This window comes from Apodemus sylvaticus, chromosome 2 (genome assembly GCF_947179515.1).
Source record: "Apodemus sylvaticus chromosome 2, mApoSyl1.1, whole genome shotgun sequence".
NCBI classification, from domain to species: Eukaryota; Metazoa; Chordata; class Mammalia; order Rodentia; family Muridae; genus Apodemus; species Apodemus sylvaticus.
The window spans coordinates 48600162-48613201 of NC_067473.1; the positions used below are offsets into that span (position 1 = coordinate 48600162).

The 13040-nt window shown below is 38.3% G+C and overlaps 1 protein-coding gene across 1 annotated transcript; it reads left to right on the plus strand.

Annotated features, from left to right (window-relative positions):
* The first annotated feature begins 2516 nt into the window (after positions 1-2516).
* On the plus strand, positions 2517-12630 carry Hyal4 (hyaluronidase 4). The gene is made up of 3 exons (XM_052172449.1): positions 2517-3470; positions 9258-9347; positions 12229-12630. The coding sequence occupies exons 1-3, from the start codon at positions 2517-2519 to the stop codon at positions 12628-12630; spliced, it is 1446 nt and encodes a 481-aa protein (XP_052028409.1).
* Positions 12631-13040: the final 410 nt, after the last annotated feature.

Genomic DNA, 13040 nt, shown 5'->3' on the forward strand with positions numbered 1-13040 from the left:
CTGTCTCCACCCAAGGAATACCTACCTTCTGGAAGAGTGAATCAAAGAGGTAAGTAAGATCCAGGAGTGGGGAGTCCTAAAATCACATCTCATGTACCTGTTACCTCTGCAGCATTCATCTTTCAGTGGGCAACATCAGAAATGTGAAGCCAAATATCACAGTGTGGTAGTAAAGAAACTTTCTTGGGTATGCCCTTCTCTATGGGGTGAAACGATCTGACAAGAAACCTATTTCCTTTTTCTTTTGTTTAAAGGTCTCCAAAATGTTTTCACAGATGGTTCTCCTCTGTTCCCAAATAAACCTGGCTCCTAAGCAGAGAGAAACAGATGACAGAATTTAGGGAACAAGCCCAGGTTAAACACCCCACCCCTCTATACCATCAATATATTATCAAATCATCCTCAATTCTACCAAATAAAGATGTGTTTAAAGAAATAAACCTTCATGACAGGAGGATGAGGAGGCTAGAAAGCAAAGGCAGGTTGCTATGGGATGATTTTGATTAGGTGTGGTAGTCAGGTAGTGATGTGGTCTTCAACTGGTTGAGATATAGTAGGCCTCAGAAGCAGGGACTGTGATTGCATGGATGGGGTGAGGGGAAGAGGACCTGAGGAAGTTTGAAGCAAAGGTCAGGTGTGTTGTTAGTGAGCAGAGTGATGTTTTCCATCTTCAGGATGTAGAGGTTTAGCCAATGAATAGAAATACTTAATTAGAAAATGACATTTGAATCTATCAGTTTACTTTAGGATTTTAAAAATATTGTTTCACTAAATAAGTCCCAAAGTCCAAATGCGTGCCCAGTTTTCAGTGGAGCTTTGATGTGGATTTGGACCTCGATAAAACCACTTAGATGCCTCCTACTCTTTTTGAATTGAGATCTTGGGATTCAAAGAGTCTAAGAGGGGTGTTGAGAATGGTGATAAAATTCCCACATTGTGGAGGTGGGTAGATTGTCTGGTGATAAAAGTGCTTATTGTAGAAGTATGAGAACCTGAGTTTGGATTCCCCCGCACTTACGTAAAAGCAGGTACCATGGAACTCATCTGTAACCCCAGCACTGAGGGAATGCGGACAGGTGGAATCCTAAAAGTCACTAGCAAGCAATGTAGATTAATTAATGAGTTTAAGGTTCAGAAAGAAGTGCTTACTGTCTTAAAAACTAAGGGAGTGATAAAGGAAGATGTTGGACCTTGGACCTTGACCTCTGACCTCTGGTCTTCACTGTGAGGAGGCAAGTGCACTTGCATATTTCCAAATACACATGTGAACACACACACACACACACACACACACACACACACACACACACACACATACTTTTCTTTGTCCAGAACCAGAAGTGACTGGGTTTGGTGGGCATCTAATGTCAATGATTCTGCTGTTTTGTGCCAACATTGTTTTTGTGGTACAAAACTTTTCTGTTCACATACAGTAGGTTTTATTTCAAACCAGTGACTGTGACAAAGGCTCTTCCTATGAAGCCTCTTCTGACTTAAGAGAATTTCAGTCATTGCATGTAATTATCATTTTAACCACCAGAGGTCACCAACCAAAACTCATAGAAATTTTCAGGTTTAGCATACTGAAGTGAATAAAAAGTCTAAGTAACCTACCAAAACACTATAGAGTATTCCACTCCACACTTCACCAAAACATGTGGTGTAGAATTCACCACAGAGGAAGGGGAAAGAAATCTGTTTCCTGGGCACTTAACAAATGTCAGCTTCATGTCTTAACATCATGGTGGTATATTTAAGCATAAGGCATACATTTCTTGGTTCAACAGAACACTTTACATCAATCAGGTATTTGCTGTAGTTATCTAAAAGTAATTCTTTAAAAATATTTCTTAGAAGACTAAAAGGGAAACGTGACGACCCTCCATCTCTTACTCTCTCATCTGGAGGGCACCTCCACTGCATAGTTCCTTGTCACTGGCCTCAGATTTCTTCTCATATTCCTCCCAGCCAGAATAATCACTCTGCTAACCTATCAAGCATTTTCGCTAGTATTTGCTTGCATAACCTCATCTTTCATGTAATGAGACATCAATTAGAGCTCTCCATTTCTGTCTTAGTTTCCTCTTTTGTGAAATAAAAGTGTAATTACAGATTGTTGCATAATGTTATAATAAAGCAATTAAAGCATTTTAAGTGTAATGCCTGATATTGGCAAGCTTTCCAAAGTGATTGTAAGTATTATTTCACATTTGTTTTTCATCATGAACCTTATATATTATTCATATTTTATTGTGGACATACAAGCTTTCTAGCCTGTGGACACTTTTTGAATCCTTTTCCTTATCCCTGAGTAGAAACCTGATCGTGACACTTGATTTTTTATATTAGTTTGTTCATCAGAATTGTTTTAACTTTAAAATAAATTGTGCTTTGAAAATATAAATAACCAGTAACAGTATCCCTTCTCCTAGAAGTAATCATTAATGGAAAACTAAATTTCTCCACAGGCCTTTTGAATTACGTTGAAGAAGAGGTAGCGTAAGTTTCTATTTATCATGCAACTATTGTCCGAAGGACAGTTAAGACTCTGTGTTGTTCAACCAGTACATCTTACATCAGGGCTGCTCATATTTTTTATCCTGAAGTCTATCTCATCCCTAAAACCTGCCCGACTTCCAGTTTATCAAAGGAAACCTTTTATTGCTGCTTGGAATGCTCCAACAGACCTGTGTTTGACAAAATATAATTTAACACTGAACTTAAAAGTGTTTCAGAAGGTTGGAAGCCCTCGGCTAAAAACAAGGGGGCAAGACGTTGTTATATTTTATGTCAACAAATTGGGATATTACCCATGTTATACATCAGAAGGGCTACCCATCAATGGTGGTCTTCCCCAAAACACAAGCTTACAATTACACCTGGAAAAAGCTGCCCAGGATATTAATTATTACATCCCTTCTGAAAATTTCAGTGGACTTGCTGTTATAGACTGGGAATATTGGCGCCCACAGTGGGCCCGGAACTGGAACACAAAGGATATCTACAGACAGAAGTCAAGAATTCTTATTTCTGATATGAAAAGGAACATATCTGCTGCTGATATTGAATATTCAGCCAAAACAACTTTTGAGAAAAGTGCAAAAGCTTTCATGGAGGAAACTATCAAATTGGGAATTAAGAGCAGACCCAAGGGCCTCTGGGGTTATTATTTATATCCTGATTGCCACAATTATAATGTTTATGCTACAAACTCTACTGGGTCATGCCCAGAAGAGGAAGTTTTGAGGAACAACGACCTCTCTTGGCTCTGGAACAGCAGTACTGCCCTGTATCCTGCTGTCATTGTTAGAAAATCCTTTGTAGACAGTGAAAATACTTTGCACTTCTCACGATTTCGGTTGCTTGAATCATTGAGGATTTCCACCATGACATCACATCATTATGCTCTGCCTGTATTTGTCTACACACAGCTGGGCTACAAAGAGGAACCTTTATTTTTTCTTTCTAAGGTAAGACTCTCCTTTCCCCATAGTGGAGAATTTCCTTTGTATCTAAAAGAAACATTTCTTTGTTAATTTTGCCCTTTGAAGAACATCCAGTTAGTGGAAAGCTAGCATTTTATTTTTTTCTAGACTACTGATCTACTTAGAATCTTCCTCCATGGAAACTAAATTTTGTTAACTTTCTTCTTAGCATTCCTTTTAAAGGACACAGTGAGGTAGGAAAAAAAAACCTAACATATGTTGCTAGCAGCTACTGAATTCCCTATGACTGCTTATTGTGGGAGATTATTAAAATAGTTTACTATAAACAGGTTAAAAATTAGAGAGGATGTTTCAAAATGGGATTGTTTAGCTATACATGTAAAAGTAGAATGAAAGTCTAAATACAAAGAAAATATGTAATTCTGTAGACTGAGCCATCTTAGATATAGTTGTTTCTCTGATCTGCTAATGGAAATCTGGTATAGTGACGTGGGCTTGGAAATTCAGTGTTAACCATGAAAAGTTTTGCAACCCAGGTTAAAACTCTGAGAGGCTTGTCTTTGTGTCTGATTATTTTCATTCAGAAAGTTCCAGAAGAGTAAACTTAGGAAACAGGCATGGGCTTTACTATGCATGCTCATTAAAAGGAGGAGTTGTGCATCAGTGGGAGGTAGAGAACATGCTATATTTCCAACCCAATCCAGAAGGTGAAAGTCTTCACTCTCAGCCGAAACTCACACTAACCCCCAAATAAGCTTCAAAAATTGAATTAAGAATGGCAAGAGGTCATTTCTGGGAGGCTTTGAAAAGCTATCACAACTTTTATAGAACAACCATGACTCTGGAACTGAAAGTTAAAACATAATATATATATATATATATATATATATATATATATATATATATATATATAAAACATATATATGCACACACATATATATGTTTATATATTATAGTATATATGCCATATATTTTAACTTCTAATATATATATTAGTACATTTAGTTTGATAATGTCCCTTTTTATTAGTGATGATTCATTTATTTTTTGAAAAAAAGAACTCTAAAGTTTATTTATTTTAAAAAAGGATATATTTATTATCTGTATATGAGTACACCATTGTTAATTTCAGACACATCAGAAGAAGGCATTGGATCCCATTACAGATAGTTATGAGCCAGATAGTTGTCAGCCTCCATGTAGTTGCTGGGGATTGAACTCAGGACCTTAGGAAAAGCAGCCAGTGCTCTTAAGCCCTGAGCTCTCTCTCCAGCCCCCAGAACTCTAAAATTTAAAGGGATAATGTTCATTTGGAAAGACAGCAGCTTAGTATGGTGGTGCATTCCGTACATTGCAAATGGCTCAGGTAACTTTTTTACAGATAATGATGGCTTAGAAATGCTACTCTTCCTTGCCAGGAAAGTTTTGCCAGCATTAAGGCCTCATTTCCTTCTGAAAGGGGAGCTCATATTCGAGTGCTTAAAAACATCAACATTCACACCACTGAATTCAACCTTTCATAAAAAAACCTTCTATTCAAATTTTAAAAAAATCTGATATTCATTTGTTCTAAACTCTGAATGATTATGAAGGACTTCCATTTTTTTCTCCAATATGTCTGCATTTAGAATGCATGCACATATACAGTTAGGATTGGGTAGCATATATCTCTTAACCCTTCCAGAACTCAGCGTCTTGGTTGTTAACAACAACAAAACAAAATAAAGCAAAAAACCAACCACAACCAACAAAATAAAAGAAAACAACCAGGGAGTAGGAGTGGGGACCATCTACCTCACTGATCTAATATAACAGGAGTATGATAAAAATCAAATAAGAAAATGTGTGTGAATAATTGAATCACTTCAGAAATACATGTGGAATATCTATCATTTTAAAACAAGCATCAAAACCTTGAACTTAACCATGGACTATCTAAGAATCTCAGGCAGCAGTCATAGCTTGGGAGAAGAACACAGGGGCAGTGGTACCTCATTTCACTGGGAAGGTGGTGTGTACTACCAACATATAAATTCAATCTGGACATAATGTGATGTCATGCTCTATAAAAGCAGTGAAAGGCATTTCTGTGGTTGAAGATTTAAACGGTTTTCTATAAGTAATCTGTTTCTCTGTTATCATATAAAGTAAGTTCCTTAGTGACTCTGTTATTTCATTATGTCTCCTACTAGTACACTACTTTCTAATATAAATTCTGGTAAGCATCAGGGACCAAAACCAAGTATGAAAGGTGATTCCTCTAAGCATCCTGCCCTTCACTTCTTTTTGCCCCCTTATGTGGATAATGTAAATTGATTTGATCCGCCTTTCACTTTGCCCCTGGTCTCCTTCAATACATATCCCTCTCATTTCAAGTCTCCTTTTTAACAACTCCAGTTAGTGTTGTTGTGCCAGTTTAGGAGCCCCAAGAGAACACCGAGGAGCCAATTCCAATGCAATCGCCTTAGCATCTTTTTAATGGACCATACCTCTATCTGTGACACAGCAGGATGGGAGGGTAGAGTCCCGAACTCTCAGGCAGGACAAAATTTAACAGGAAATGGCAAGCAATCAAGGGTGATTCTAGCTTGGCTCACATCTGACTGGGGGACTATTATGGAATTCTGTTGTCCTCTAAAATAATTGGCTGGTACTGGGAGCCAAACCATAAACTTTACTTCTGCTTTCCTCTTGATAGATGGTTGTTAGGAAGTAAAGTGCCAGGGCCAGGCTTGCAACCTGGAGACACAGGTTTGTTGGGGGAGTAATCCGCAAACTGTTGTTAGAGAGTTCAACCTCAGGTCAAGCTCTCTAAGATGGAGTCTGAATCCAAGCTCTGGGCTCCACCTATCTGCTTGTATATGGGTATGGAACCATCCATGGCACCATTACCAACTTTCTAGTACCTACAACCTTAAAGGAAAATGATTCCCTATCTCTCCAACAACCACCAACTGCCAATAGCTTCTCACAAAGGTGTGGAGCCATGTGGGTCCTCTGCGCCTTGTTAGACTAGAATTTTAAGTAGCTCAATCTTGTTTAGGAAGCCATAGCTGCTGTGAGTTCTTAAGTGCAGTAGCCAAACCATGTAGAGACCACAACAATTCAAAGCACTCCTCCCCTATGAGCTCTTGTATCCTTTCTGTTCCCAAGTCCATGGTATTTCCTAAACCTTAGAATGGTAGAGGGTGTGGTGGATTGACATAATGTCCTAATTAGGGTTGGACACTCATAGATTCTTGTTCTCTACACTGAAACAGTTTTAAATTTGTTTGAATCACTATTCCCTGTCGAAAGAAGCTCCTCTGACTGAAGTTAGAATAGCACATATTTATGGATATAATAAATACAAGTGATTAAGGACAGGCTGGCAATATGACCACTTAGCAAAAGTTCAGTTGTAGGTTTCTTTCTATGGCCTGTGGCCTCACTGGCCTTTGACCAGGTTTTCATTCCTAGACATGAATTCCTTCCTGTTGAGGGGGCTACAAATCTAAGCACAATGTGGTTGATTACCCCTCTAAGAGAATGTGACATTATTGTACCAATGGGTAGATCTCGCTTGGGTGGTCCATATTACCTGCCACTGTAATAGGTAAGGCCATTGATGTCTTTTTTTTCCTCTACCAGTAGCCTGCTTGCCACCTTGGCACTATGAAACTAGCTAGTGTAGATGGAGGAAGTTTTCTGGCTAATTCCAGACAGGTTTCACTCTCTTTGTCCTGCACCCAAAGTACTTATCAGCTTCTGAAACAATGATTTATATCTGAGGATCATGAGCAAAAGCACAGAGACCAGAGGCCATACTGAGACCCAGAGGGTTATTTTTGCTGTAATGACTTAGTTCCTTTCTTCTTTTAATCCATGAGGCTCCAACACTTAAGTGGTCCTTGTATACTGCCAAAGGCATCTTCTTGATGGATTTCCTAGTGTCTTTGCTTTTCTGATCCCCAGACTTTACCTGGTCTGTGATTTATTTAGTTATCAGCTTGATCCCTGCCAGATTACAGTGAATCAATATGACAATCACTTTTTTTTAAAGATGTTACTGCCCCCTTTTGTCAAGATGTGCTTAAAGACTTGCTATGTCTTTGATCTGTTCCAGTAAACCCTTTCTCATAATGATACCAAAGGAATGGTATAAACTAATAAAACCTTAGAAGGTATGACTGTCATCACATAAATCTGTAACTTCTACAATTAGTGAATGAATGTCAATAAATGACTTTAATACAAGATGTAAATGCCCTATCCCATCCCTCCTTTAATAATGCCTCCTTAATCCTATGCAGGCTTTTGGAGATGTCCTTCTGATCACACTGTGTGACTATCATCTTGCTAGTCTCAAGGTTGTTTCAAGTCAGTGGTCTGTATTTTTCTTACTTACATTTTTGACTCAACAGATGTACATCTTGCAGTCTACAATCTGGCCACTGCATGGGTGATTCCACTTTTGTTTGTATTTATCAGATGGTTGACAATTTTTCAAGCCCTTTTATATACATCATGCCATTTGATCTCCCAAGGAACCTCCCCTTCCTGTTCTGTGGACTGTCTGATAATATGGCCTTGGAGAATAGAAATGGATATTTTTATTACCAGAAAGGTAAATTAGTTTAAACTTAACTCCCTCTTAACAAATTATAAATATCCAGAAAAATGTCTGTAAAAATCTGCATAAAGATGGATATTAATTTGGTTGGTGTACTGTAGAAGTGTCAGACAAAGACTGATATCCCAGATACTGATGTTATTATAAGGTGGCCAAAGTAAAAAACAATTTGAGTTTTTTGCTTGCATTTTTCTCTAACCACTTTCTATCACTTAGGGAAATTTGTCCCTGAAGTAAAAGATTGTGTTTGGCATCCAGAATAGGAAGAGAATACATTTATAATTTATAAAGCTAGGAAACCAACAACATATACCCAACTCCTATTTCTTTCTTATATTTCCCAGGTCCACAACCATGTTTAGGCACTAAGATAGTCTTAAAATGATAAAACACAAATTCCTCCTTCTGAAATCCTTTATCTTAACAATATTTGGAGAAACTCTTGTGGATTTGTCATTGCTAGGTGAGTCTTAGATAAACCCCATTATATTCAGTACTTTGAAATAAAATATAGTTTCAGGAGACAAATACAAAGGCTGGACAAAGTCAGAGCATGGAGACATTAAGCACTGTACACTTGCCTGGCTAGAATTCAAAAGGACAAGAAGCCACCGAGTGACTGTGCTGGTGAAACTCCACAGAGGTATGTGATGGATTAGAGAAGAGAGCTGAAAGGCTTGTCTCAGGAAAAGGAAAATCTTTAGTTTCTGTTTATGCACTTATATATTTTCTTGCGAGCAAATGTCCCCAGTCAACTTCAAACCAATAATTTTTGGTGATTATTTCTATACCAATTATTTAAAAATAATACCCTGCCTATTAAAATGTAATATTTTTTAAAAATATTCATGTTAGCCAGACATGATAGCAGGTGCTCTTAATTTAGGTACTCAGAGGCAATCAAAGGCAGGACAATCTCTGTGAGTCTGAGTTTAACCTGATTTATATAGTGAGTTCTAGGGCAGCTAAGGCCACCCAGTGAGACTCTGTCTACACACACACACACACACACACACACACACACACTGTTGTATGCAGTCAGAGCATAGGATTCTTAGCATCAGTCTACTTTGTATTTATGTCCTTCTAAGAAATCAGGGGGTGATTTCTAGGGAATATTTTGTCTCACCCTATAATCTTAATTCTGATGAGTTGATTAATCTTCCAGTGACTGATTAACTCTGTTCTCTTCCATACAGCAAGATCTAATTAGTACCATAGGAGAAAGTGCTGCACTGGGAGCTGCAGGCTTTGTTATTTGGGGAGACATGAATTTAACTTCATCTGAGGTAAGTCAGAACCTCGGGGGTATATTATTCTGTTTCCTATAGAGATTACTCAATCAAAGCTCTCTTTATTCCCATAGCAAGCCAGATACGTGATAAAAGTTAAAACCAGCGCTTAGTACTTAGATCTGTCTAAAAACATTAACTCTGAAAAGATAGAGATCATAATACAAATATTTCTTTGATATTTATTATGTGCTGAGAGAGGAAGGTTTTCTGTTTGTTTGCTTTGGATCTGCTCACATAATGGTCATGTCAGATAATGACTATTAGTTCAGAGACAGGGAGACAAGAGGGAAGACCAAGCAGGGTGACAGCTAATCAGGGTAGTTAGTATCAGAACTGTTATTGATCACCACATATTTCTCTGAAGCTAGATCTATTGCATTGGACCACTACATGAAATGTGTTGTATTCTATCTGGAGAAGTACAAACAGATAATGTTCTATAAGGCAAAGGACACCATCAAAAGGACAAATCGGCAACCAACAAATTGGGAAAAGATCTTCACCAACCCTACATCTGACAGAGGGCTAATATCCAATATATACAAAGAACCCAAGAAGTTAGACCCCAGAAAGCCAAATAACCCTATTAAAAATGGGGTACAGAGCTAAACAAAGAATTTTCACCTGATGGACTTTGGATGGCTGAGAAACACCTTCAGAAATGTTCAACATCATTAGTCATTAGGGAAATGCAAATCAAAACAACCCTGAGATTTCACCTTACACCAGTCAGAATGGCTAAGATTAAAAACTCAGGAGACAGCAGGTGTTGGCGAGGATGTGGAGAAAGAGGAACACTCTTCCACTGCTGGTGGGATTGCAAGCTGGTACTACCACTTTGGAAATCAGTCTGGTGGTTCCTCAGAAAATGGACCCTGCTATACCACTCCTGGGCATATACCCAGAGGATTCCCTAGCATGTTATAAGGATACATGCTCCACTATGTTTGTTGCAGTCCTATTTATAATAGCCAGAAGCTAGAAAGAATCCAGATGTCCCTTAACAGAGGAATGGATACAAAAATTGTGGTACATATACACAATGGAGTACTATTCAGCCATTAGAAACAATGAATTCATGAAATTCTTAGACAGATGGATGGAGCTGGAGAACATCATCCTAAGTGAGGTAACCCAGTCTCAAAAGAACACTCATGGTATGCACTCAATGATAAGCAGATATTAGCCTAGAAGCTTGGAATACCCAAGACACAATCCACATATCAAATGATGTCCAAGAAGAAGGAAGGAGTGGCCCCTGGTTCTGGAAAGGCTCAGTGCAGCAGTATAGAGGAATACCAGAACAGGGAAGTGGGAAGGGGTGGATGGGGGAACAGCGGGAGGGAAGAGGGCTTATGGGACTTTTGGGGAGGGGGGAGCCAGGGAAGGGGAAATCATTTGAAATGTAAATAAAGAATATATCAAATAATAAAAAAAATAAGTAAACCACGTATTCCCCCCCCCAAAAAAAAAGAAAGAAAGAAAGTACTTTTTCCCTATAGAGAAACTAGCTGGGCTCTCTAGAACTCTATAGAGTCTAGAGCAACAGAACTTATAAAATGATTATATATGGTTATATAATATTTTAATATATAATATAATATATACATATATTCATAGAATACATATATTGTATATCTACACATACATACCTATATGCATATACATATATATACACACATCCATACAACTGAGGTTTATCAATAGCTGTCTACCAACAGGAAGTTCAAGAATCCAGTATTTGTTCAATTCACGAGGCTGGATGCGTCACTTTGTCTTCAGTATATGTCAGAGTCCTGAAGAAGTAGGGACCTAAAGTTGGTAAAGGAATGGACTTGCTAGTGAGAGTGAGAGCGAGAGCAAGCAGGCAAAGAGACAGCTTGTTCCCTTCTTTCATGTCCTTTGTTTAGGTGGCCAGCAGATGTGGTCCAGATTAAAGGTAGACCGTCCCACCTCGAAGATCCAGATTGGAAGCAGGTTCCCAATTCGAATGATTTAGTTAAGAAAAGAAAAATCTCTCACAGGTGTAAGCCCAGTCTTTTGGGTGTTAGTCAGATGTAGGTGAGTTGATAATGTGGACTAGCTATCACACACATCTATGGGCATTTATACAGAGAGTCAGAGATTCAACTCTGGACTCATGGCACTTCGTCAGGAAATAGCATACAAACACAAGATGACCTCTAGATAGAACATGTACTAGAAAACACACACAAATGACTAGATTTCCTGTGTCTAGTTGTATGTAGGACTGTAGAACCTACCACAGGTTATGTTTAAGTATACTTAACAGAGAAGTCCAGAATGTTACAGGTGGGGGGGGTCTACAATAGATCAGTAAATTTGACAACTCAGATTCTAACATGATTAGAAAGAACTACTCATTTCTGGGAAACAGCCTGGAGTGTCTGCTCTGACAGGGATGCTGTTTTGTGTCTGTTCCTTTCTGTGTCATACTTCTCATTACCTTGAGAGCTGGAAAGAGAAAGAAAAAAAGAAATAAAGAAATAAATAAATAAATAAAGAAAGAAAGAAAGAAAGGAGTAAAAGAAAGAAAGGAGCAAAAGAAAGAAGGGAGCAAAGAAAGAAAGAAAAAGAAAGGAAGGAAGAAAGAAACAAAACAATGAAGATCCTTGAAGAAAGGCAAGGATCTACGTGTTGATTCAGGCTAGCTTGCTGGTTCAGCTAATTTGACTAACTATGACATCTCCTGCCTCTAGAGCCTTTCTCATTTCCATTCTGAGACCTTTGCATCATAGTAGAGTTTAAGAGTTTACTGACTTTTGGTAGGACAAAGCCATCCTTTTAGTTCAGTCTAAAGAGCTGCCTCTGGCTCTATCACCTCTGATCCATTTTTTTCTTTAATCCTTTCCAGGAGAACTGTACAAAGGTGAACCGCTTTGTGAATTCTGATTTTGGCAGCTACATAATCAATGTGACCAGAGCAGCTGAGGTGTGCAGTCGTCATCTTTGCAAGAATAATGGGAGGTGTGTACGGAAGGCATGGAATGCAGCTCATTACCTCCATTTGAACCCTGCAAGTTACCACATAGAGGCCTCTGAGGATGGAGAATTCATAGTGAAGGGAAGAGCATCAGGCACCGACCTAGCTGTGATGGAAGAGAATTTCCTATGTCACTGTTATGAGGGATATGAGGGGCCCAACTGTAGAGAAATGACAGAGGCCAGTGGCCCCTCAGTGGTTTCCCTTTCCTCTAGTTCATTAATAATACTGTGTTTGCTAGTTCTGGCAGGTTATCAAAGCATTCAGTTGTGACATAATTGACTTTATGCTGTAAAATAGATTTCAAGATAAAAACTTATGTGTTCTAAGACTTTGTGTTAGCTATTATTTCTCAACTTTCCATATTTTCCTTGTAGATTCTAAACAAGCTTCTACTTTTGGCCTCTACGAACTAAATTGTTTTGTGTTCCTACTATAACTAAGAGCTTGTGGTCTTTGCATATACCATTTAGCATACTTTTCTGCAATTTTCCCATGTTAGCACAAATAACAGCATTGGTTAAGGCCATTATGCACATACCATATTTTTCCTCTTTGCTTACCTGTTGGTGGACACTGCGATTGATTTTCTGTCTTTGATATTATGAGTTGGACTTCAGTGAATACAGTTAAGAGTGTAGATACCTCTTTAATGAACTGATTTTTTAATGTCTCGGAAAATA

Coding starts and splice junctions, on each gene's coding strand:
- Hyal4 (XM_052172449.1), top strand. CDS start 2,517: ATGCAACTATTGTCCGAAGGACAGTTAAGACTCTGTGTTGTTCAACCA. Junction 3,471..9,257: donor CTTTATTTTTTCTTTCTAAG/GTAAGACTCTCC, acceptor TCTTCCATACAG/CAAGATCTAATTAGTACCAT. Junction 9,348..12,228: donor TGAATTTAACTTCATCTGAG/GTAAGTCAGAAC, acceptor AATCCTTTCCAG/GAGAACTGTACAAAGGTGAA.